This window comes from Haliotis cracherodii, unplaced genomic scaffold (genome assembly GCF_022045235.1).
Source record: "Haliotis cracherodii isolate W230 unplaced genomic scaffold, xgHalCrac1.p SCAF_10, whole genome shotgun sequence".
Lineage (NCBI taxonomy): Eukaryota > Metazoa > Mollusca > Gastropoda > Lepetellida > Haliotidae > Haliotis > Haliotis cracherodii.
In genome coordinates, this window is record NW_027266265.1 from 32,307,390 (window position 1) to 32,332,569 (window position 25,180).

The 25,180-nt window shown below is 37.2% G+C and overlaps 1 protein-coding gene across 1 annotated transcript in view; it reads right to left on the reverse strand.

Annotated features, from left to right (window-relative positions):
• LOC139454313 (Golgi apparatus protein 1-like) overlaps positions 1 to 24,960 on the reverse strand; it is a 52,828-nt gene extending 27,868 nt beyond the window's left edge. Inside the window, exons 1-9 of the mRNA XM_071235941.1 lie at positions 24,457 to 24,960; positions 17,340 to 17,372; positions 12,265 to 12,351; positions 10,451 to 10,672; positions 9,775 to 10,017; positions 8,765 to 8,945; positions 8,199 to 8,419; positions 6,535 to 6,656; positions 5,790 to 5,891 (exon numbers count right to left, since the gene is read on the reverse strand). Of these exons, the coding sequence (XP_071092042.1) occupies positions 5,790 to 5,891; positions 6,535 to 6,656; positions 8,199 to 8,419; positions 8,765 to 8,945; positions 9,775 to 10,017; positions 10,451 to 10,672; positions 12,265 to 12,351; positions 17,340 to 17,372; positions 24,457 to 24,957 (1,712 nt within the window). The 5' untranslated portion in view covers positions 24,958 to 24,960. The remainder of the gene's footprint in view (positions 1 to 5,789; positions 5,892 to 6,534; positions 6,657 to 8,198; positions 8,420 to 8,764; positions 8,946 to 9,774; positions 10,018 to 10,450; positions 10,673 to 12,264; positions 12,352 to 17,339; positions 17,373 to 24,456) is intronic.
• Positions 24,961 to 25,180: the final 220 nt, after the last annotated feature.

Consider the following 25,180-nt stretch of genomic DNA (forward strand, 5'->3'; position numbering starts at 1 on the left):
CATGCATAGATTGATGCTCTTGATGTCAATCCCTAGGTTGTCTGGTCCAGACTCAATCATTTACAGACCACAGTCATATAAGTTTGGTGGGGACTATTTCCAACCCGGAGTCCCTGGTACCGAGTTGTATACTGTATAAACGATGCATATTAACAAGGACTACCAGGCAGGTATATTCATGTTTAACCATGGTCTGTATTCCATGTTTACTGATGAACAAATGAACCGGTTTTCAGTTTACAAACATGCTCAAATGCAGAATTTTATGTCAACCAAATGCTTGAACCTGAAGCGCTAATGTCGCCAATGTCAGGTTCTGAAAGCTACTGAATTTGCAAGAGTTCTTGTAGTTACTCAATTCTTTCCTGAAACTAGGATTACACAATGACTGCACCATGGTACATGATGATTGGCCATGTTAAAACCATAACATCGTGATAACACGATGATAAAGTGAAAACACTATGATCTCATAGCATGACCTTATAACACCATAATCTCACTAAAATCTCATCACAATAACTCCATGCCAAAGTGATACCACTGATCTCATCACAACACATTGAATTGCACCATGACCTCACGATAACACCATAATGTGTCTATGATCACAACAGCACCATGATAAGACTATGACCACATCACAATGGCATCAAAAGACCAAGGTCTATTAATAACATGACTTTATCATAACACAATAGTCTCACCATGATTATATTGTAACACCATGATCTTATCATCATCTCATCATAACACAATGAAGATGGTTTAACACTGCTTTTAGCAATTTACTACTTACATCATGACCTCATTGTAACACTATGAACTCATAATAACACTATGACCTATCTTGATAGCATATTCCTTTGAAGATCCGGGTTAGAATAGGTCTTCAGCAACCCATGCTTGCTGTCAAAGGTCATTCTGCTCATCGTAAGAGGCGACTAACGGGATCAGGTGGTCAGACTCGCTGACTTGGTTGATGCATGTCGTCATATCCCAATTGCATAGATCGATGCTCATGATGTCAATCACCAGATTGTCTGGTTCAGACTTGATTATTTTCGGACCACCATCATATAGCTGCAATATTGCTGAGTGCGGCGTTAAACAACACACAAACCTGATCACATAACAGTATGATCTTAACACAAACTCATAACACTATCATCTAATTACAACACTGAGTTTTAAAACCAAATGACCAATCTATACCTACAGATTCTCATTGAATTGCCAAGGCATAAGTGACGGTGCTTAAGAAAATTAGTAACTGAGTCAGCAGTAAATGTTTCCTATCCATGCACGGACTGTGTTAGATAGTTAATGACAGCACATGCCATGCAATACCATCTGACAGTGTGGGGCTGGCAAGACAGTCATGTTGCATGCTACAAATTTGGTAATACACAACAGAAACACGCTGTGGAGGCACATCCATAGAACACTGTGCACATCAAATAACTACGTCTTCAAATGCACATTCGACAAAACCAAAGTATCTTGAGGACAAGAATAACCATGCTAATGGCCAAAACAAGAGAAGGGGCTTCTAAAGAACACTCAGCCTTCACAACAACTCTAGATTTGGATGATAGACTTGGTTCTGATGGATGCGAAGGAGAACCGAAACTGAGCATATTTACCGCAATAGGAATAGGAAAGGTGGAGTGTTCTACAGAAACAATGAGCAACACCTTTGAAACTAGACAAAAACTGCTTTTTATTTTGTTAACTGTTATCTATACTACTAAACAGTGTTCGAAACTAACCCTGAAAGTATATGGGTCCTTGTATTAACCCTGTTAAATTGAAATTTTAAAGAGGTCTGTCGATTCAAATACCATGGCAAGCTTTAAGGACCCCTGAACCCCCTTTAACTTCGAACACTGCTAAAACGTAAAAAAAGTTTCACTAGTGACAGCGGATCACATTAGATAGGTAAAGATATAAGACTAGCGTTAACGCTATTTCATGTTGTGACTCGGTTAGAGAGCAGTTTGCATCTAGTGACGGATGTGCGAGCCCCTCCTCCCCTCTCTGTCTTGGCGGAGATCTGAGCAAGCGCCTCACCTGCGAGCCATGGAGGCATGGCAGAATAAAAGGGTTGTTATCTGGTTTCATGGAACGAGGGTTGAACCAGTCATCCCCAGCTTGGCAAAATTTCTTTGCATCTGTCTTACACGATTTGTACAAATGGGTATCTAGTCTGCAAGTCAATAGAGTACCACAGTTAAAACCCATCAAACAAAACACTCCATTTCAACATCCAATGTTATGCCCCTTAGATGCAAACTTAGATGGAAATGATTAGTTAGAATGACTCTTTATCCTCAACCACTGGTTAAAAAAACCCATGTGATATAATGTGGGCTTGTTAACGTGGTTGAAAAAAGCCTATTTAAGTTAAAAATCTGTTGAAAATGATGGCTTAATGCTAGCTGGGAGTAGGACACTGAAGAGCATTTAGCACAGAGTCTGCAAACTATGGTGTTAGTACTGAGGGCAATCTCATTAAAATCAGATCTCTTACTCTGATACATCTGAGGACATCTCCATAGAATGTAGCATCAGGTGAACATTTAACTCACCCAAACAGCAGTAAAAGCTAAATTCTCATAAAAATCAGCAAAGTATTCAGACCAACGTATATGATTTCTGTATCTTGAAAGCAAAAGTAAATCATAAAGGTTGGGACATTATTTTGCTGTTGATATTTTATACACCCTATCAATTCTGAGTGTCGTGGCTTCTACACCTAAAAGGGAAGTACCATCAAAAGGAATATGTGTTTTCTGTGGATTTCCTTTCATTGAAATCGAAATTTCTGGTAAAGAAATGAAGCCAAATAATTCTAGAAAGCCAACTTCTAATTGGCATTGATCATTTTGATTGGACAGTCAAAAGCTCTCCCTGGCTTTGGCCAGACACAACCTTCTGTGGAGGCGACATCAGATTGTCACACAGAGAGGGATCCATCAGAGGGCAAGGTCTAATTTTAATGAGATCATTAGGGAGAGTTGAGAGGAAGAGACCCAGTACACCTGAACGCATTCCTAACCTAAAATACAATGCAGCCCTGAGCTGGCAGGTTCGGATCTCACACAATGTTTGACATCAAAGATAAAATCAGCAAAGCAAATGCAGCCTACAGAAGCAATGTCAAACAGCATTCTTTGAGCATGTAGAGAAACCCAGGGAAGAAACTATTAGTTAAGCATTATATTGCTGAGTTTTAGATAGAAACCTGAACAGTTTGGTGCCAATTTAAGTGCAAGGATTACTGCCCAAACTGGACAAGAGGGTATTAATTTTCCCTTACCCAAACTACTGCTAGATTCATGTTGCCAAATTTCAAGACCAGTAAGTGGAGAGAAACTTTTACCAGTCACCTCGAGTGATTATTGTGAACTGTGCTAAAAGGACCCTGCCATTAGTCCAGTGTTATTCCCTTGTGTAAAGCTCCATCACAATGACACATTACAGTGCAGTGTAATGAAAGAATATCTCAATCTTAAAAAGTTCAACAGAGCAAGTGGATGTCAGTACTGTCACCAGGTTGTCATATCAAGTTTTGTTTCATATTATTTGAAGTTTCACGTTATTTTCAGTTTTATCAGCAGCTTGCCATTTTAACACTAGTTCCTCAAAAAAAAATGTATTTAAAGTGTGTCCATCACAAAAGAAACATGACAGTAGTTCAAAAGAAAAGAAACGACATACACTCTGAAAATCATAAAATTCTAACATGTGTCTAGAAAAAAAGCACTATATAGATCTAGGAATTCATGCTTTGGATGTCAGTGCCAGAAAAGGTAAGATAGCAATTTGTGCCATAACAACAGGGACTCCGTATTCTTATGATAAATTATTTCTAACACAGACTTGCAATAATCTTAGCTCAAATAGAGACAAGGCTCTGAGGCTCACCTTCCTTTCTCAACGCAGAAAAAGTCCTAAATAAGCTACCCTAACATTGATGATGCTAAAATGTCCAGCCCCGGGAATGAGCCAAAATCTCAATAACAATGACATCCTACTCATCTACGGTTGGTTTAATTTAATAAATAACAAAAGAAACTTGGCGATTTTCAACCTCAACAAATGAAATTACAGACTTGTACACATGTATCATAACCGTTTTGATATTATGTAATCGAAACATAGAAACTGTATGTAGCCAAAATGTTACCATGGTTATCAACCTGAAATGTTTGAATGAGTGAGTTTAGTGAGAAAGGTTGGTTCGTTGGTTGGTTGGTTTGTTGTTTAACGCTGCACTCAGCACTATTCCAGCTATATGACGGCGGTCTGTCAATAATCGAGTCTGGACCAGACAATCCAGTGATTAATATCATGAGCATCGATCTACACAATTGGGATTGATGACATGCATCAACCAAGTCAGCGAGCCTGACCACCCGATCCCGTTAGTCGCCTTTAACGACAAGCATAGTCGCCTTTTACAGCAAGCATGGGTTGCTGAAGACCTATGCTACCCCAGAATCTTCACGGGTTTAGTGAGAAAGGCCAAAATGAGGCAGGTCTTAGATGCCAACTACCAAATCCAAAAAATGGGCTTCGTAACATGTTAACCTAAGTCTTTGGTGTTACAAGCCAACACTTTGAACCCTTGATTCCCTCCCCTCCCCTTAATTGATGCCCTGAGAGACCAACCTCAGTGTTAGAAAGGACAGAAAAATGTGTACACATCTCTGGAACATATTTTAAGGAAAAAAGACGTTTACTCAAAACAGACAAACAAACCATGGCAAAAGTTCACTTGGACCTTTGGTCCATGTGTCAAGTTCATATACATATGATTTATGTATCATAAGTATGTTTACATATTTTGAAATCAGTATCTGGAGCCTTATAAGCATCATGACATCGCCATATGGCTGAAATATTTCTGATGCAATGTTAATATCAAGAGACTGCGACCTTCATACATGTGAGACTCTTAGATTTGACACTGTCCTGCAATACATGTCAGGGCCCCGTTCCACAAAGCATTAGCACTAAGACAATTGTAACTCCTACACTTTAACATAGACTTACGACAGTCATAGAGCTACGATCGCTTTTTGGAACAGGTCCCTTGTTCCGTAATGTTCTGTACTGTACAGACCAAACACACTAGGCTATGGACCCTGCTGCATATATATTACTATTACAAAGAAACATTAACAACACATTTGATAATTCAGAAACTTGTTCATCTGGACAATTTCACTGGGATTGGTTCTGTCTCAATCAATGAGGTTTCACTCAAAGGAGAAAGTGAATCGTGTCCTATGCCATGGTAAGCACTATTCCAGCTATATAATGACAACAGGTGAAGCCCAGATGGATGGGTATGATGCTGACAAGGAACCATAATCAGGGGGATCTGAGATTCAAACCCACAACCAGAGGATTCAGGCATGCCTAAGGGAGGCAACTCTTTCCCTGCCTCTTTTGAGTGAGATTCAACCCACCAATAGTGCTGGGAAAGCAGGAATCATAATCAGGGGAGATCTGAGATTCAAACCCACAACCAGAGGATTCAGGCACGCCTAAGGGAGGCAACTCTTTCCTTGCCTCTTTTGAGTTCAGTGCAAATCTAGGATTCAACCCAAGATCACATGATTAGGCACACCAATGGTGATGACAAACCAGGAATCATAAACTGGTGAATCTGAGATTCAAACCCATGATCAAGAGTATTCAAGTTCAAATGGCCCCGGATTGAGTTGACCGACTCACCAAGGTGGGGAAGATGGATGAAAAAAAGAGTGTGTACATACCTGAAGTCTCTCATGATGAAGAACTGTATCTCCAGCAGCTTCTCTTCACAAGAGTCAGTCATATCATCACTGTCAATATTCTCCATCAAACAGTTGATGACACTGATAAATTACACACAAACACTGGATCATTACCACAGAAGAATCAAGCATATAAAACAAATCTCCAAAAGCAAAGGGATTATGTTGACTGATGACCTGGCTCGAACCTTGCATGCCAACACAGGATAGTAAAAAGAGATACAGTCCACACACACGGACAGACACGGACACTTGTCCTTTCGACCGAGACCAGTAACAATCAAGACGGACTTGCTGTATCATTTCCACAGCTGTCTATTTATATAGCCACTTTTCCGAAATGACCTGTGGACTAGTTGGATATGACAGTGGTGTCTACTCCTGATACTAATAACATTTTGACAGAGTATGCCTGAAGTCAGCGTTAGAAATTGGCACTAGTCCTGTAGTCCTTGCCAAACTGCCAAATAGTTAAGGTATCCTAAGGACTAGTAGAAACTTGCCATTTTTAAGAGTTTTGCTATATGTTATCATTTTAAGGACCAGTGGACTAAAAATGTTAGTTTTTACCCCTGCTGAAGTAATCCTCTTTAACAGCTAGGTAGAGCGTTTGAATCATAACCCTATGGTAAATGAAAATCAGATAATATCAGTTCAACATGTTCATGGGTTCAAGGCCATCTTACATCCTCAAGAGCTTCCTACTGCCTAGAATGTTCCTTACCCTCCATCTCCTGGCTGGACGTCATCGCAGAGTTTGTCGACAACTGACTGACATGCTCGCTGGAGGGCAGGGTCTATCTTGATGTCGGAACCCACATCTGTCTCCATCATCAGGGCTTCAAGCTGAGAAATATACACGAGAGCAGCTGTTAAATTGTTGGGAATGGGAGGATAGGCAGCATACTGCAAGGAATTACATATACTCTGCTGACAGAATGGATTTCTAAGTCCTGAGTCTTGGTTAAGATAGTGAATTTAACTGTCTAATGAAATTGTATTTATGTACTTATTCTATCTCACACGATGCATTTCTTCATTTTTTTTCAAATCTTAGATGGCAACATGCTTGAACAAAGTATCCAGCTTCTAAAAACATTTGATCAGAACACATCCCAGCATCACTATGGTCACCACCTAAACAAATGGGTCACCCACAGTAATCCCATGCATGTGACCTTTCACAACTTGATCACCTGACTACCCTTGCCACGTCATTCTCTTTCTAAGAGCTGAGAGGCTAGAGGAACTGTGATATTGGGTGGGCATATAGCATGTATAGTGTGCAAGAAAGGATATTAAGTATATCAATATACAATTTAAAGTAAAATTGACAAATTCATAAACTTATCCTATCACTGACTATGCATTTATCGTACGGTTGGACGGTGGGCCGCAGATAACCTAGCCTGTAGAGACTACAACCTTGAGACATACATGAGGAAGCTGTGCTAAACAGTGATACAAATAAAAAGAATCCATAAACACGGCCTAGTGTCACAAAAGACAGGAACTCGTGAGTGGGTAAAAACACCATAACAGACGACGTGGCTCCTTCACGCAAGTCGGACGTAGCATCATGAAATCAGGTATGACCTGTTACGTGTTTTCACGTAGGACATCATTACACAAACGACTGCATAGCTTTGAATAGAGATCCATTCAGCATACGACTTATAACCAATCCAGAAGGGGTCTCTAGGCTATCAGTTCTACAAGAAAGACCCCCACCACTATCTCCAACGGACAATAGAGTGATCTAGCTTGGCATCTCTATTAATGGTCAAAGCTATCAATGACGCCTGAGGGATTGAAGCATGCTTAGACAAGAATAGGATCGACCAACAACATCCACAAGAGGATCATCAAACCAATACTGAGACATCACATGCCTAAAGCAGAGGTGAACAGGTAAGGGTGACTTCGATGTTGAAGACATGAGTCTCTACAGACGAGGTAGTTCTTACCCCCCGTGGGTACTCAGTCTGGGAACCCCAATAATGAGAATAAACAAAGAAAGGACGTTCCAATGATTATTCAGTATGTACAGGATTCAGAGTACTGGGCTGCAGGAGCGGGTACGGTATCGTCTATCTGCACTGATGGGCAGCCGTCAACTGTTGGCCATGAACAGTGCCGACTGAGATGTCCCGTAGGTAGTGGGAAGTGAAGACATGTCAGACTCCCAAAATACCCTTCCATGATGGCAGACAGGGTGTAGTTGCTGTGCATGGCCATGGTAGAGGCGACAGCTCTAGTCTCATGTGGATTGGATGTCACAGGAGGAGGCAATCCAGCAAAGGCGCAGGCCCTTAGGATTGTCAAGCAGAGCCAAAAAGAGACTTCCTCTACTTACAACAGAAAATACCAACAGTAAAATGAAAATACCTCTCTTGTGCAAGCAGGTGAGATCTTGGGCTTATCTGTAACTTCTTTGGCCAATCCCATAAGGCAGTGAAGAGTTTCTCCTCCGATGTCCTTATCACTGCAGTGATTCTTGATCTCCTCGCCACACCTGGCCACAAGGTTGGGGGACAGCCTGTAGTCCTCCATCAGCATCTTCCTCACATCCTCCATCTGGGCCACACACTTGCCCTTCAGCTTCTTCCCTGGAACACGGAGGACAACGTAAGCATGGATATACAGGGCGCCGTTCCACAAAGCAATCTTAGCGTTACGACTATCGTAAGTCAGCGTTAAAGTACGGGACTTACGATCACTTTAGCGCTAAGATGGCTTTGTGGAACGGGGCCCTGGTTATTTGTGTTAGTAAACTTGATTAATCATCACTTTGCACTTGCAGTTATATCATGTATGTCAGCTTGATGAAGGAGGATCCTAAGTGATATTAACACCAAAAACATAATGTTTAAAGGTGATGAAATTCCTCCTTGCATCCATAGTACCTCAAGTACACAAGTGATAGTAAATATGGGGGAAGTAAAGAAACCTACCTGACTTGGCTGCATTCTCCAGGCAAAGAAGGACTGAAGCTCGTTTGGTGTCCCCATTTGTACTAGATCCAACAAAGCAGTCATTCTTCTCAATGTCATGCTTGCATGCCCTGTAGAAGCTCTTGTCCATTTTCACATCCTGGGAAATAAGCTTCTGCCTCAGCTCGATCTTTTCACGACACTGAAATAAATGTTCTGATTAGTTCCTGATCCATGTTATCTGGGCTGCTGACCATCCTTCAAAAGGCTCACTGTAACAACAACCAAACACGCAAAACAAGGTCCAAATGTGCAACCACCAAGTTTTTAGTGAATTTTCAAGACTTTCTCAAGACTTTAACCATCTCATGACATCTGCCGAAAGAATTGAAGATATATCAACACCCTTTAGTGTCAATAACTTTTTCAAAATAGACAAAAGAGGAATCACTTATGGTGGCAGCTTAATGCACCCCCATTCAATAAAATGACCTAAATTTTGAACGGTAAAATTCCAATTTGGGAATTTTTACCTTTTTTATCATTTGCTGTAGACAATGGGTACATACCCACATAAATCTCTGAACACCATGAAATAAGGGTTGATGGTGCAGTATCAGGGTTGGCATGGTTGGTACACATATTAACTTAAAAACATCAAGGCCTATTCATGAGTTTCTCAAGGCAAATATCATCCCAGATCACAATCCCATTCATTCGGTAGAACACCCCTAATTCAAGCAGCAATCATGCAAAGGAGGCATGTAAAATCAGCTACAAAGTATAAATTACTTTTGTCCTGCAGAATTATTGCATATGTTCATGGACATTCTCAAGCATGTTTGTGTTGCGGTTACATACATGTGTATTGATGCGTAGCTATGGTTTGATTAAAGCTCTTTTCAAGCCATGTTTATTTTCAAGGCATTATAAATATAAATTCTAAAATTCAAGGCCTTATCAAGATAAACTCTAGTCTAATAAACTTCATGGTCATTCAAGCCATGTGCTGTCCTGATGTAACTACCTACCTCATGGCTCATGGCTTTATCTGCAACATGGCTGTAAAGGCAGTTGAAGACCTTGCCGCCCCCGGCTGTTACCGTGGCACACAGATGCTCCCTGTCTTCTCTACAGGCGTAGTAGAGAGGTCGGTCAAGGTGGTAGTCGTCAGATTGAAGTTCATACGTTCTCAAAACCTGGACCTTACATTTGCCAGACAGGTTTGTCATTTTCTCAGCTAGACAGGATAAAGTACGTCCCTGGGTGTGCAGCTGATAGGAAAAAGAATAACACAAACAGTGTTAATGGCAAAATAATTGACTATAGCGGCAGATGCACTGTTACTATTTAAAGTTTTTTAGCTTACTAAAGAAATGACTTCAATATTTTTGCTGTGGAAGGACAAACGTAAAAACCGGTGTGCATACTGTGTAAATCCAAGAAGGGGATTAACATGAAGTTCTAGAACTTTGTCCATATATTTTTTAAGGTGTAGGCTGGAATGGAAGGTGCCAGTGCTGAAAAGCTTGAGAAAGCTGCGGTCTGATTAGCCGATGTTGACTTCCTGTTAGTAATTTCATTGTTCGGTCGCGACCTGTGAGGGGATGTCCTCAGATCTTCGTGTAGCAGAAGCCAACACAAAGATCTGATTTTAATTAGATAGTCAAAAACAAACAAACAACATGGTGAAAGGCTCCAACTCACTGCTTCATCGTCGTCACCCTCACTCCGGCCGCAACGAGTCTTGCTGATATCATCAAAACAATCCTCAGCAAAGTGGTAAATGAGCCTATAGTCACTGAACACAATGGTAGCCATCTTGTTCAGGAACTGGCGGCAAGATGCTGAGGTTACATTATCAAAGTTTTCAATCAGACAGGAGATGATTGTACCCTTGCCTCTCTGTAAGTCACTGCAATCCTTGATCTGGAAGACAATAACAGGGATTAAGCATGGTAACCTGGTATGTAAGCGCACTTATTCTGTTTCCGGAGACTTATTATCATTCTAACATCTTACATTTTGTTTACAGCATTTGTGGATCCGGCAATCTTAAAACTTGAAAACAGGTTGCAAAGAAAATCATTCTCAAAATATTGGGCATTGACTGAAATTATTAAAGTACTCATGGAAATGTAAAAAAAATGTTTTGCTGGATTTAATAATCGACACAAAGCATTACGTAGACATGGTAGATGTAAATACGAAATAACAAAACAACTGGCAAAGTACTAGTCTGGATTTGCTAGTTTTATCTCAGTGCTCAATACAAAATGTACTTTACAGGAGGTAATTTGTAGGCACTTTCAACATTCAAAAATAAAACTAAGTCCAAATTGACATGGCAGAAACAGGCTATAGGCATTATGCAAATTAGTCTGGAAAAAAGTTATCAAAACAACAACAAAAATAACAGCTATGTTTATGTACATAATAATAATGACATGTAAGTTGTTGTTTGAGAAGGGAATATGTTACTTTTACGTTCTGATATTTTGACGATGATTCACTTTCCCCCAATGCCACTCACAAATCACTAACCACCGACAAATCACATGCACATGGGTTTCAAGCACCTGTCGTCAAGGTGTCATAGGTCATGGACATTCACCTTGATCTACTAACACCTGGTTATGCTCAGTTTCACAATAGTCTGTTTTGTTCATATTTTTACACACTTTTACGTGTAAAAAGACATAAAAACCTTTGATATGCTGTATTTGTGCCAAGGCCCAATTAGTACTAATTGAGTTGTTTGAATATTTATATATTTTGTATATTAACTGCATTTATTTAAACTCTGAGATAAAAAAACAACAGTTTTTTTTCATTTCCGTGAGCACTTTAGATGAAGATGTCTGATGAATTTTCTCAAGACTTGGACAAAAAGGAACAAAACAAAATTAATATGACCTGATAACTCTGGTGTCAAATTCAATTTATTATTTAACATGCTTAAAGGACCAAAACTGGTGAGGTATTTTAAACTTAATTGTAAACAATTCCCGTTGAAGGTATTTTATTCAAATTCATATCTTGACCTTCAAACCAACTTTTTCCGTAATAAAAAATGCAGCGTTTAATAGAAATTGGCATTAGTCCTTGTAGTTCTTGCCCAACTGCTCAATAGTATCATAAGGACTAGTAGAAATGTGCCATTTTTAAGGATTTTGCTATATGTTATTATTATAAGCACTAGTGGACTAAAATAAAACTGTTAGTTTCTACCGCTGAAATGGAAATGAAAAACAGAAATAAAAAAACGACTAACAGAATTATGATAGGAAGATCTGTTCACCACACTAACCATGTGATATAACAAACCATCTTAGAAACAGTCTGAATTGGATGCTGGTTGTTGAAACTAAATGAAAGCCAGTTACTTGATATCATAACTAGGTCTCATGTGGAATCACAAAGTCCACACAGATTGTAAAGCACTTCACATATGCTTACCATGTAATGATCATAAACAAACTAAGCAGGTAACTAGGAAAAAATTGATGACATAAACTCACCGACTGTAGTTCTCCCTTGCAGACATCTTGTGAAGCATGTTCAAATCGTTCATCCTTAGTCAAATTTCTTTTGTACATCCACAGGAACTGTAAAAAAAAAAAAAAAGAAGTAAAAAACTGACAATGCTGACAACAGATAGTTCAAATATACAAAGGCATAGCCATATAGCTTGACTTTGACCTGTTTTAAAAAAAAATCATAAAAATACAAAATACACAATCAAATCACCTTGTTGAAAATTTGTGTTGTTTAAAGCTCTGCACGCTAACGTCGAACCCATTCGACAGAGGTGTCCATCCCCGTGCATCTGATGTCGAACCCATTCGACAGGCGAATAGCATAACAACACCCCAAAATAAAACTCGCCATATCTATTTACCAAGAAGGCTTTGCGTAACATTTAAATTACGTATGACATGCATAAATGCTCAGCTTGCTCAATATCAAAACGTTCAGTCATTTATTTACCTCAAAAAGAAAATATCGCGAGTTAAAAAAGTTTCGGCCAAACTTCTCGGCACACATCTACCAGGAACGGCCATTGTTGACTTTTGGCACTTCACGTTGAGCGGCATGCAGTCCGATATTTTCTTTATAATTTCATCATTTTTCCTATTCGATCATAATTTTTTGTTTGCTGACGAAAGGAAAACACTCATGTTCCATTATTTCTAAAAATTAGCAACTTTCGGTGTAATTAATTGTAAACAAAAACAATCTGAATCGTAACATCATCGATTGGATGGAACTTGTACGATCATGGCAACGGCGGTAAACAAACAACTCCACATGCATAGTTATCCCGTTAGACTATTACAATCATTTTGTTACATCTAACTTAATTTTCTAGAATTATTGACACGCATGTATAAATCTTTGTAAAAAGAATTTCATTTTTAAAGAGTTTGCAAATGATTTCGTTTGATAAACTTTCCGACACATTGCCAAGCCGACAAACGTCAGCGATACGTTTGGGCGTGGCCTAACTCGCGATTTGTTGAGTCGAACAAAGTCAACAAACACTGCGAAAAATGACAAATATTGGCTGATACGCAAAATCTGAACTGATATACATTCTAGGTAAACCATTCAATAGCAAAATAATGCATTTTACGAGAAATAATCAAAATACTTGCAATTTTAGCTATCATTTCTGAAACCGGAAGCACGTACCGCATGTGACACATGGAAGCAAAATATGCAAAAGTTGGTAAGCTATCATAAAGAAATTCCGAAATAGATTCCAATTCAAAAGAAAATACATAATTTACTATTTTTCGTCAACTATTTACTATTTATTGATCTGGAGAGCAGTCTTCACTCTTATTTGTTTCATATTTCTTCGTGATTGTCGCCATAAAATGTGTAAGTCTAAATCCGAAACCGTAATGGATTTCACGCTCGATGATTTTAATTTTAAAATATTTTCTATAAACGAGCGCAACGGAGAGCGATCCAACGTATTGATATGCCATAATAATAACATAATATTGTTATTTGTCTAACATTACAAAAAGAACAATTTAAATATTAAAGATGTTGTTGAAAACTTTCTGAGAACCTCCCGTCCTCTGAACCGATAACATTTTGGTACACAACGAGGTAGTGTAAATATATATAGATTCTAGGCTCCTATTTATATATATGTGTGATTTTGTACCCAAAACAAATTAAATTGTACCCAAAATACTTTGTGAATTTGTACCTAAGAAAATAAGACAATAGATCTATAATTATATTTATGTTTTAATGTAGATGAACAGAACACATAATAAAATATTTCATCAAGTTCCAAATATGATTATGACTGTGATCCTTGAAATTGATTGTTTAGTTTTGAGAGAAAACTGACGTATTGTCACTGAAGGAGAGGCCAGTTAAGTTGGTTAAACCTAAGTTAGAATGAATTGTTTTGATAGGAAAGTGATATTATGTTAAGTTTAAGACACCAAATTAATGTATATCTTTGAAATAATTCTAGGTAGATCTACAAAATCACATACCCATTTGGGTAACAAATTACTAGAAATTTTGGGTACAAAAGTCACCACTGTACATTTCAACTGATTTTCGTGAATCAATGGGATAAAAAAAATTCGTCTGAATGATTCCTTTTCTCATTTTTTAAGACAAGAAATTGTTTTACATAACAAAACAGGCAGATCTACACGGATCACGTTTAGTCCTAAAAATGTGAAAAATATGGACACCTCAGAAATGAGGGCTTATAAGGTTATAATTCTACCTAACTAGTCACATGGTTTGACTTAGATCTAGGTCTATCTAAGAAAAGTCCTTATGAAAAAAAAATTTTAATTTTTTTTATGACACTTACATTTCTGGCACTTAGACAAAGAGTATTCAAGGAAAGACAGATATGTTTTTGAATGTAAATATGACTTTCCTTTATAATTCTTTTTTCATGATGACAGGGGAACTTTTATACACACCAGCTGAGGAAGTTGTGATACTGTGATTGCATACAAAGAAAAAACAGTTTGGAAGCAGTACCTGTATGTATAAAATAGACCATATAAGGTGAACAAAAGTAATGGATTGGCTGACTGGAAAAAATACACCTGGCAAGGGTAAACATGTACACAGGCATGTTTCTTTTCATTCCAACCAGAAGACTGAGATAGCATTTTCTAAGAAACCTATGGCAAACTTACCAGCTTATGTGCCACCATGGTTCTTGTGATTAAACAAACAAAAATGTCATGTACTGTTACTGTATTTAAATTAAATTAATTCCTATTAAATTATATTTCAGAATTGTTTTATTTGGAAACAAACCACATAATGCACAAAATTAATGTCCATATGAGTTTAGTATGTATATGTTAAGGATCTGATTTAATCATTATTCATGGAATACTAAAATTAAAATGATGACATCAGAGAGTTACTTATTCACATAGTTGATTTTCAGAGTGCAAGATAATAATTGTTGAATAAATATGTTTAAACTAAAGATAATAATTGAAGTTTGATCAGTTACACTGTGCTGATGCAAAGACTAATATTTACTGTCCCCACACACCATCATTGTGGGAAAAATAACTATTAAATATAACTTAAAATTTTAAAACCTGTAAAAAGCTGTAAATAATTAAACAATTACAAATCTATCATCAATGCGCAATCATGGTGGTCTTCATTTTTTGGGAATAAATTTAGAAATCCTTCGTGAAACTGTTCTAAAATCATGCTAGAATCTATGAATGTATTCCCGAAAGGAAAACTATCCTAAATGTAATGTGGAACTAACACCGAAAATATGTACGTAGAATTTTATTGCTTATATATACCCTATCATTTTCAGCAACGCGGGGATGTTATTTTGAAACACGTTTTGTCAAGCCCATTTTCGCGCACCTGTTGTTGAGGGTGATCTTGCTGATCGACGATATCCATAGACGTATTACGTGGGATACACTTGTTGTAGTGAAACTTATCAGCATGTACATCGCAGAAATATGAATCATGTCCCATTTATATTCACAACATTGAATGGTGATTCTTAGATATCAACAGAAGTTCAAATAAAAGATACCGAGAAACTTGCATGTGGCATGTTGATTTATCGTCTACCGTTTCCGGGTCACGGGAGCATGCAAGGTAAAACGGATTAACTAATACGCGAATTATATCGTCAAAGTCACATTTATATTTCATGTTAGTGGTGATTACTGATACTGTGTATCGACTTATATTTTTGCTGTATGTGATAGGCGAACTATTTCAAAATTTACTGTAATTGTTTTGTTTCGAAAGCTTATCAGCAGACTACCCCTGTCTGTGACATCACATCCGGTGACCTTTGCACTAATTGAAATAGTGCTGTCAGAATTCACGATCTTTATTTTCATTTTTCTCTCGTCATATTTATTGGAATATGACGAATAAAACATTCTTCGATTGAGAAGATCGTCAACTTTCGCCAAGTTATATTTATAAAGGCAATGTAAACTTTGTTGATATTAAAATAGCAATAAGTTATGCGGAGGTCGGGCGAAGCGCGCCATGTTTGATTTTAGGACGTCTACTAGCATCATGACACGGGTTGTATATTTTTGTATATCGTAAATATTCAACCAAAACGCTTGAAATTAGGATTAGTGAATATTTATAAGTCATTTAATGTTTCCTGCAAATTTTATAACATGACACGTCAGATTAACCCGAATATTCGTATTTCTGCAACCGACATGATGACCTCGAAAATTAAGTTATTTTTCTGTTTAACGTTTAGATAATAAATTCACTGAAATGGTTCATAATTTACCATCGCGCTGATATATGCCGATTATAAATCCCGAATTTTTACTCAATTAAAATTATGATATCGGAGATATGATTATTGAAATCAATTTGCAAAAATGTTACGATATTAGAGGGTTCCTAGCATGAAATGCAAACCACCTTCAATAACGCAATTCAGGTAAGTTCAAGAAAATTAACAAATTTTGTGTTCGCTTTGGTCTTAACCTTGGTATGATTGAAAACACCAGGATATTTTTATATAGAATTGTGTAGTTTTCTATCAGGAATAAATGTGCAAAATATTTCTTCAATTGGCCCTTGTTTAATGAGGCACTGACTGTTTGAAATCACCCACCCTCTTTAGAGCGCCTTATGCTAAAATTAATCCAGCAGGCAGGGGTAAGAAGTGTGAAAATAATTCAGCAGGCTAAAGGTTAATGCCACACTCAGCCATATTTCAGCCATATGACGGCTACCTTTAATCAAACAAGTCTGGACCAGACAAACCAGTGATGATATTGTGAGCAATGCCACTCGCCATCAGGGTACAACAACACTCTATGAACTAACTCACTGAGCCTGACCACCCACTTTATTTTGTCACCTTGTACGAAAAGCACAGCTTGGTGGGGACCCATTTAACCCGGAATCCCAACCTTGTTACAAAGAAAGAAATTTGAACAGTTAAAGCTTTTAACAGTTTAACAAAATTTACAATCTATTACCATGGTTACTTTAATCATTAAATTAATAAACAAACTGATACCTTTCTTTTTACAATAAATGTATCTACTTGCTAAGTACTTACATGCTGGCATGACTTGCTCAATTCTGTATCCATCTGAAATTAATTATAAGTAAAATGTATTACAAAGTGAACATGGTAAACAAGACAATGCATAAAAAAACATCCATTCTCTCAAAGAAACTTGGGTTTCCATGGTTACTGTGTCTAAAATAAAGCTAAACTGAGGTCCTTCTCAGAGTGTTAACAAATGGTTAGAAGTTTTTAATCATATAACTTAATTCATATAATATAACATAATAAAAGAGGGCAAAATATTGCACAATCAGCACCTTACATACAACTGAGTACTATTATCTCTTATCATAAATAAACTCAACATTCTTAACTAGAAGGAAATGTTTTTGTAACAGAAAGGTTATCTAATGACATAAATAAGCACTGAATAACCACTGGGACAATATATGTGGAATAAAGAATACTTGCAATGAAAGCATTATATTTTATACAGAGCTCCAGATAAGCTTTTGGTGTTGTGGGTATTTTACCCATGCATTTTAAAATCATTGGGTATCAGTAATTCTATCTGGGTATTCAAATTTCTGTTACCCACTAGTTTTTACACAAGAGGGTATTTAAGTTTAATATTTAAAAACACTTTTCATCTAGGCCCTGCAAACTGGTTTCGTGTGGGTTCGAGAGCTTTATAGGACTCAAAAATACCACGATACTTCCACAGAAAGTGTGATGGCCAATGATCATGATGTAACTGTCATCGTGGAGTTTGGCAAGGTTGACGAAATGCCCATCTATAATTTCAAATAAGTTGCTGATTTGCTAATCGAATACGCAGGGTTACTTCACAATATTTTGGGGATACGCACAAGTTTTATTTTTGTAGCGTTTCTGTAATGTTCGTTGCATATTTGATACACTTGGATTTTATTTTACTGCGTATTTCTGCATTTCTGATGCGTATTTTACGCAGATACGCAGCTTATCTGGAGCTCTGTTTATATGTACTATATATTACTCCTACACTGAAACATGTCTTAATATAAAAGTTATTTAGCAGGGCTTGATTTAACTATATAAAACATGCACCAGTGCAACCTGGTATTAAAAAAAGCATCCTAATATTTATGTCTCCAAACACCAAATGCATGTCAATATTTTTCAAACGTGTGTCAAACCTTACAAGGCATTGACCTTCGAACACATTCAATATCTCCAAGCTTATTTTCTATATAAGTGAATAACCCCCTTTTAATATGTAATTTGTCCTGCTTTTAGGGTTTGATGTAGTAAAAATGTGGGATTTCAAAATTACCCGGTATGTGCATGTTTCTCCTTTGACCAATTTTGGTACTTGGTGCAACCTGTTTTTTATTCTGGTGCAACCTACTTTTCATGTCAACATGCACCAGGTGCAAGTAAAATCAAGTTCCTTAAATCAAGCCCTGTTTAGTATTAACAGATTAATATGTTATCCTGCATAACATGGTATAACATGTTTTTGAGTATATTGAGAGAAAACACATTAATATATTTTTAACATGATGTTGAAACCTATATCATGTACATTATCTATTCATCAGAATAATAAATAAATTGTAGAAACAGTCAACATGGTGGAAACAGTCAACATGGAGGTGTGGCTAGGTTCTATTCAACATTGACAGCATGGATTGATCATGACGGTCTCATTATACCTAACCCACCACCAAACCTAATTGTTGCATTTGAACAAATTAAAAAACCAAACATTGGTAAAGGTTTAACTAAAAACAGGGTAAACCTGATTAAGACTGTCAGCTGGTTTGATTTTGTGTGTATACAGCTAATTGAAATTCTGAATAGGTGAACATACGGTACTGAAGGAGTATGCAGGTTCTTCCTAACCTCATACTATCTAGCGGATATTCCTGCCAATCTGAGTGTTTGGGTGCATACAGTTCAGTTTGTTGTTGCATATTCATGAACTGCAACTCTCCTAGATAAATATCAGAACATTTTATTTTCTTATGGCCACTGAAAACACTGTTTAGACATTGTTAGTCCTACTACAAACCAGATGACATACTCTATGTTCTGAAGGGTATCTACATCTGACAGTCTAGAAGGCTTGAATTGGAACATGTTATGTCTGGGCAGAAAGCATAGGTAAAACATGGCACAGCATATCTCTTCACTTTCCTCTGCTCTCTTTGTCTTAAATAAAACATTGAAATATATCATAGCAACATTCATCACATTTTTAACCACTTTATAAAAGTTTCTGCTTACTTTTTGTCCCTTACATCTGATTGGTTGCATCATCATGCTTATCTAGCCCTGACTCGTCTGTCACATCTATCCATCTAGCCCTGACTGGTCTATCACGTCTATCTAGCCCTGACTAGTCCAAGTTATGAGGACATTCACGCTGTCAAGTCAACATCCAAAACAGTGCCTGAGGACACAACGACCCCAAATTTCACAAAGGTGGAATAAAATTGAAACTGAGGACAATTATTATTGTTATTTGCGCTTTCCGTGTGCAACAGTTGTAACCTTACTGGTCGACATAACACATGTGTAGGTTATTTTGGCATCAGACTTACTATTTGCTTTAAAGGGCAAGTAAAGTCAACATGGTTTTCAAATTTTAATACTTAAGGGCATACCTAATCCCAAAACCTTGACCAAAATCATATTTGAGAAACAGAAATAGCGTAAAATAAATGGTAAAAAACGACAGGCAAAATCGTCCCCTCAAAACAAGAAATTCTGCCACTGAAGGGATTCCCCATATTGAGGCTATAACACGTTCCTAGTGTTTGACGCACAGCACTTTTCAAAGATATAATGTCTTTTATGCTCATTCAAGTGAAAACTGTGTTAACTTATGTCGATACGTAACAACACTGAAGATGCCTTCAGTTGTTTACTCAAGTGATTAATCCGTCACAGGCGTTTATTGTGCTGAATAGAGTTGAGGGCAGCTGGTCCTTTATTACCCAAACAGAGAGTAATAAATGTTAGTTACTGACCGTTAATTCTCATATTAATTATTCACAATGTTAAGTTCAGAGGTTGTTTCACACATTCAAAAACCTATTCAATGTTGTTATTTTTGTAAGATTTACATAAATGGCAGAAACAGTGGATGTATAAACAGCTAAAACTCACACGATAGATAGACGTGGCAAACATATCAGCTAATGAAAACAGCTTTCACTGCACATGTAGAGAATGTGTATGCGCTGAATGTACTTCATTCCAGATCGCCTTATAGATGGGGAAAATAAATAAGCATCAATTTTGAAGTGTTTTACCTGGGGTTGCCTTATAGACAAGAAAGCTTTATGGACTGCGATATATGGTAATAGTTAAAAAACATTAGGGTCAAATGCATTTTATAGAATTGGTTGGGTAATCGGAACAACAAATTATTTCTTGTTTTACCCTACCTCCCTACCTTCCTACACTGTATTTTGATGGACTGAAATAGGAATCATGCACATACTTTAAGGTGGGGATGGGTGTCACTAAGGTCAGGTACTTGCGCAAACAACATGGCATTAGAGACTGGATCAATTTTGTAAATAGTGCTCGGATAGAACAGGGCTTAAATCCAAATTGTCCTGCAGGGAAGTAGATAATATTTTGTACTCATCCTGCAATATATCACTTGCTTTGTCAAATTATATAAAGTTTTATATTCTCAGTTATTATTTACAGTAGACAGTACAAAATATGAGTTCCCGCCATCTATGTTCATCCTTGCCCATTCAAACTCACTCAACCATGCATCTTGCGCAGATTGTTTTCACATTCCTACTGTTTTTGACAAAGTTTCATTTTTTCAGCCTGTATGTTAATTGGCGAAACTGCATTATCAGTGGTTCATATTGGGAAAGGGAGGTCACTCTAATTTCAAACAGGAGGTATCTCTGTTGTTTTCGTATTTGTGAGAAATGGCATCAGTCACGTTGTATTAATATGCCCATCTTATCTCTAAGGTAAAACGTATTCTTAATGAAATGTTTGAATGCATTATATATTTATATTTCCATCCATACATCTTCTTAGATTGGTTTAGTACTGATAAGCATTTTCTAAAATGTGGGCCCACATTTTTCACGTCATATATGGTGTTTGAAACAAGTGGGCCCACATTTGTATATCGCCTAGCTTCGTTTGGTTGTTTTGTTAGTTCTGATAATCAATTCCTAAATGTGGGCAGACGTTCTTCCGTCATATTGATTGCAACAGGTGGGACCACATTTATTAATTGCGAAATTCTACTTAAATACTGATAATCATTTTCTCAAATGTGGGCCCACATTGTTACCGTCATATATGGTGATCGAAACAAGTGGGCTCACATTTGTATATCGCCTAGTGGGTAGACGTTCTTCCGTCATAGTGATTGCAACCGGAGGGAACACATTTATAAATGGCTCAGCTTCTCATTAGCTTGGCTTACTTATAACCATTTTCTTAAATGTAGGCCCACATTGTTCCCGTCTTATAGTGATCGAAGCAGGTGGCCCACATTTGTAAATCACTGGGCTTCATTGGGTTGACTGAGCCATTTAGGCTCATGGGCTCACATTTGTCATTACTTTGCATGTGTGTGTGGCATTATATATTATTTTCATTTTGTAAAATTGATGGGAAATATCTTTTAAAATTATTTAGTGTGACGTTAATTCCACGAAAGGCACACAAAGTCTTTGAAGTTTGAATAATGTCATCATAGCTGACCACACTAGTTTTGTAAAAATAGTTACAAAGCAAGAAACTTAGATCTAGATCAACTTCAAATATGATTTACAGAGGCAATACCACTCATTCTACTTTTGCCAGTAGAACACATCAATCTAATCATAAGTTTTGTGGCGATATAAGCCTGAAAATATCTCTACACTTGAATTGATCTCGGACATGATAAAAGCCTCAAACTTTTCAAAGAACTTGTTCCATAAAAGGAATAACTCATGAATATTAATGACCCCACGACCTAGTTCGGCGATGTTCGTAGAAGTGAGTTCTGCTGTATTGTCATCATGGTCATCGCATTTGTACATTCTAATCCAATTATAAGCCATAATACTTATATTAAACAGACAAAATAGCAGTTCGTAATGTGGGTTTGTTAACGTAGTACATATTCTCAACAACAAGTGCGTTTAGTTTCAAATCTAGGCCAACCTCCAACTTTCGATGAGGCAAACGGAGTTAGCTCCCTTTCCGAACAAACGCTAATGCTGTTTCGCAGTTAATTAAATCATGTTTTTTGTCCTTGTTTATCGCTAACCCCACCAACCCCAATCAAAACTTCTGTATGTCATCCATTTCCCTCACAAAATTCATCATGGACTGTTCACTCTTTGACATCTGAGCATCAGCAACAGTTCGCTTACAACAAAAATAATTTTCTTAATTATCTCCCTTAGAAAACTAGTTTCAATACCCATAAATACCTGCTGCCCAAACACACATCCTGTTTATTACTGTAACAGACAGTTGCCAAGTATGTCATCTATTAACGATATGAGCGACATGTATTTTGTTGTTTTTACTTGCATCATGCAAAAGATAAAAACATATTTTAGGCTATAAATTATCTTGCATATTTTACTGAAAACGATTAGAGATGAATTGATATGATTGAAAAATATGTGAACACCTAGTTGGACGAGCACATGCTGCCACAAGTCAACATAAGCAGACAAGTGGATTTAGTAAGCCCTGTAGATATAGGAGAACCATCCACATTTTTTCACAAATAGTAGTACTAGGGAAACCTTAATAATTGCTAAATTATGGATTTTATATTCTATACTATTGGACTTGTGACAGTGTTAACATTGAGGGCAGTCAATCCAGTTGAATTACCTTTAAAAGTAGTGTCATAGATATCGTAAATAACCTGTACAACAGTGGGAAGTGTGCAGGTTTTTAGATGCGTTGATATTCTAGGACCTGAAGGATTGTGATCAAAAGAGGTTTGTCAAATTTGGTAACAATACAGTAACAGACGAATTTCCTATAAAAAGTTAATAAAATCATGAACCTTTGCAAATGACACTGCTCTCATAAAATCACGGATGTGTGTGTGTGCATTTTGTTTAAAGTCACACTCAGCAATATTTCAGCCATAACACGTCCTGAGTTTGGACTAGACATTATCCAGTGATTGATATCATGAGTAACCATCCACACCCTCCATGGGATCTATTAAGGCGCATGGGATTCATACACTGACAATTGAACACATGTCTTAAATGTGATTAGCAAACCCTATCAATTCTAGGCTACTTCAGCACCATTCAATGCCTTGGCAAACATGGCAAATTGGCCTGCTGTTATTTTCAAGTTTGGTAAAAGTTCAGATCAAAAGACACACTAGACTGCCTCCTGTTAGTGCAAATGATGTACAAGGTGACAACAAAATCAGGCCCTGCAACTGTCAGTATTACTCAAACATTTGTTAAATGTTGTCGTCATCAAGCATGCATGGTGATTAATGATTTTGATAAGTCCAACTTTTTAGGGATCAAACCAGCATTAGAAATTGGCACTAATACCATAGTCCTTGCCAGATTCTATAACAGTAAAGGTATCATAAGGACTAGCAAAAATTAGCCATTTTAAGGGTTTTGCTATATGATATCATTATAAGGACAAGTGCACTAAAAATGTGAGTTTCTACTGCTGTAAACATGTTCAAATGTATTCCCAACATTAAATAGCATCTCCAAGGGGAACTGTCAGGCTACTCAGGAGATGTCACTCTTAGCCATATTGATTTCAGCTGCATTGGCCTTAATAGGCCTACAAATGCTTTTGTCAGTCTGGTCATAATGTTATTATTCTCAATATTTCAAAGCGTATGTAATGGGCTTGAAACTGAAAAAAACTTGTTTAAGTTTTTTAATAGTTAAAACACAGACCCCAAAAGTGCATCAATAGGAACACAGTACTCCTGTTATTAGGCAGTTATATATTAACTGTTAAAATCATCATTGACACTGCTATCATGATTTTGGAGGTATGAAACAGTTTCTACTTAATCACGACTATAGGTCTGCAAGACAATTAATTATCACACTGTTTTCAGAATTGAAATCAGTGCTTGAACGCTGCACATGGTCAGGTAGTTTGACAGTTATCGGTGCTTTTCAATTACCTTTAGATCATTCTGCAAACAATCAAGAACCATGAAGTTCTTGTCCCACAAATTTTGACCACAATATTTCCGAACTTCTGCTCCACACTCTTCAGAATCTACTATTTTGATCTGGAATCCTTTACGTGGAGCCTTGTGCATTTGGTCCACATTTCCTGCGCGTTTTGGTTGAAAGTTTGTATTTCTTGGAAATGAACCTCCGAGCTTCTGATTCATAGGTTGTTTATTCATGAATGGCACGTCATTGTTTTGTAGGTTGTTGCCAACGCCATTATTTCTTTGAGGGAATTTCGAGTTCCCCAGTTTCCCATCAAAATTATTGTTGCTAAACGGTTTTCGATTGCCACCAAGAGAATTATCTATTGCCGCTCTTTTTTCCCTGTGGATATTTCCATCGTTGCTCTGACTGTCATCTAATTTTTGTCCATGAGAACACACAAATGTACATAAAAGTAAAATTGCTAGCCACAACTTTGCGACACGTCGTCCGCACGCCGCCATCTTGGCTGAATAACTGCATAGGAGATCAATGCGCACGCTCATATTTGCATACCATAAGGAAAATTAAAACGGGAACATTGTTCCTGATTTTTGATTCGTAGTGTAGTCTAACAATATGTTCGTGAATATAATACACATTCTGTTGTGAATGCAACATACAATAAAATGTTAAGTAGCATAAGTATCTAGAACTATATAATAAGAGTAAGAATATCCGTTTGCC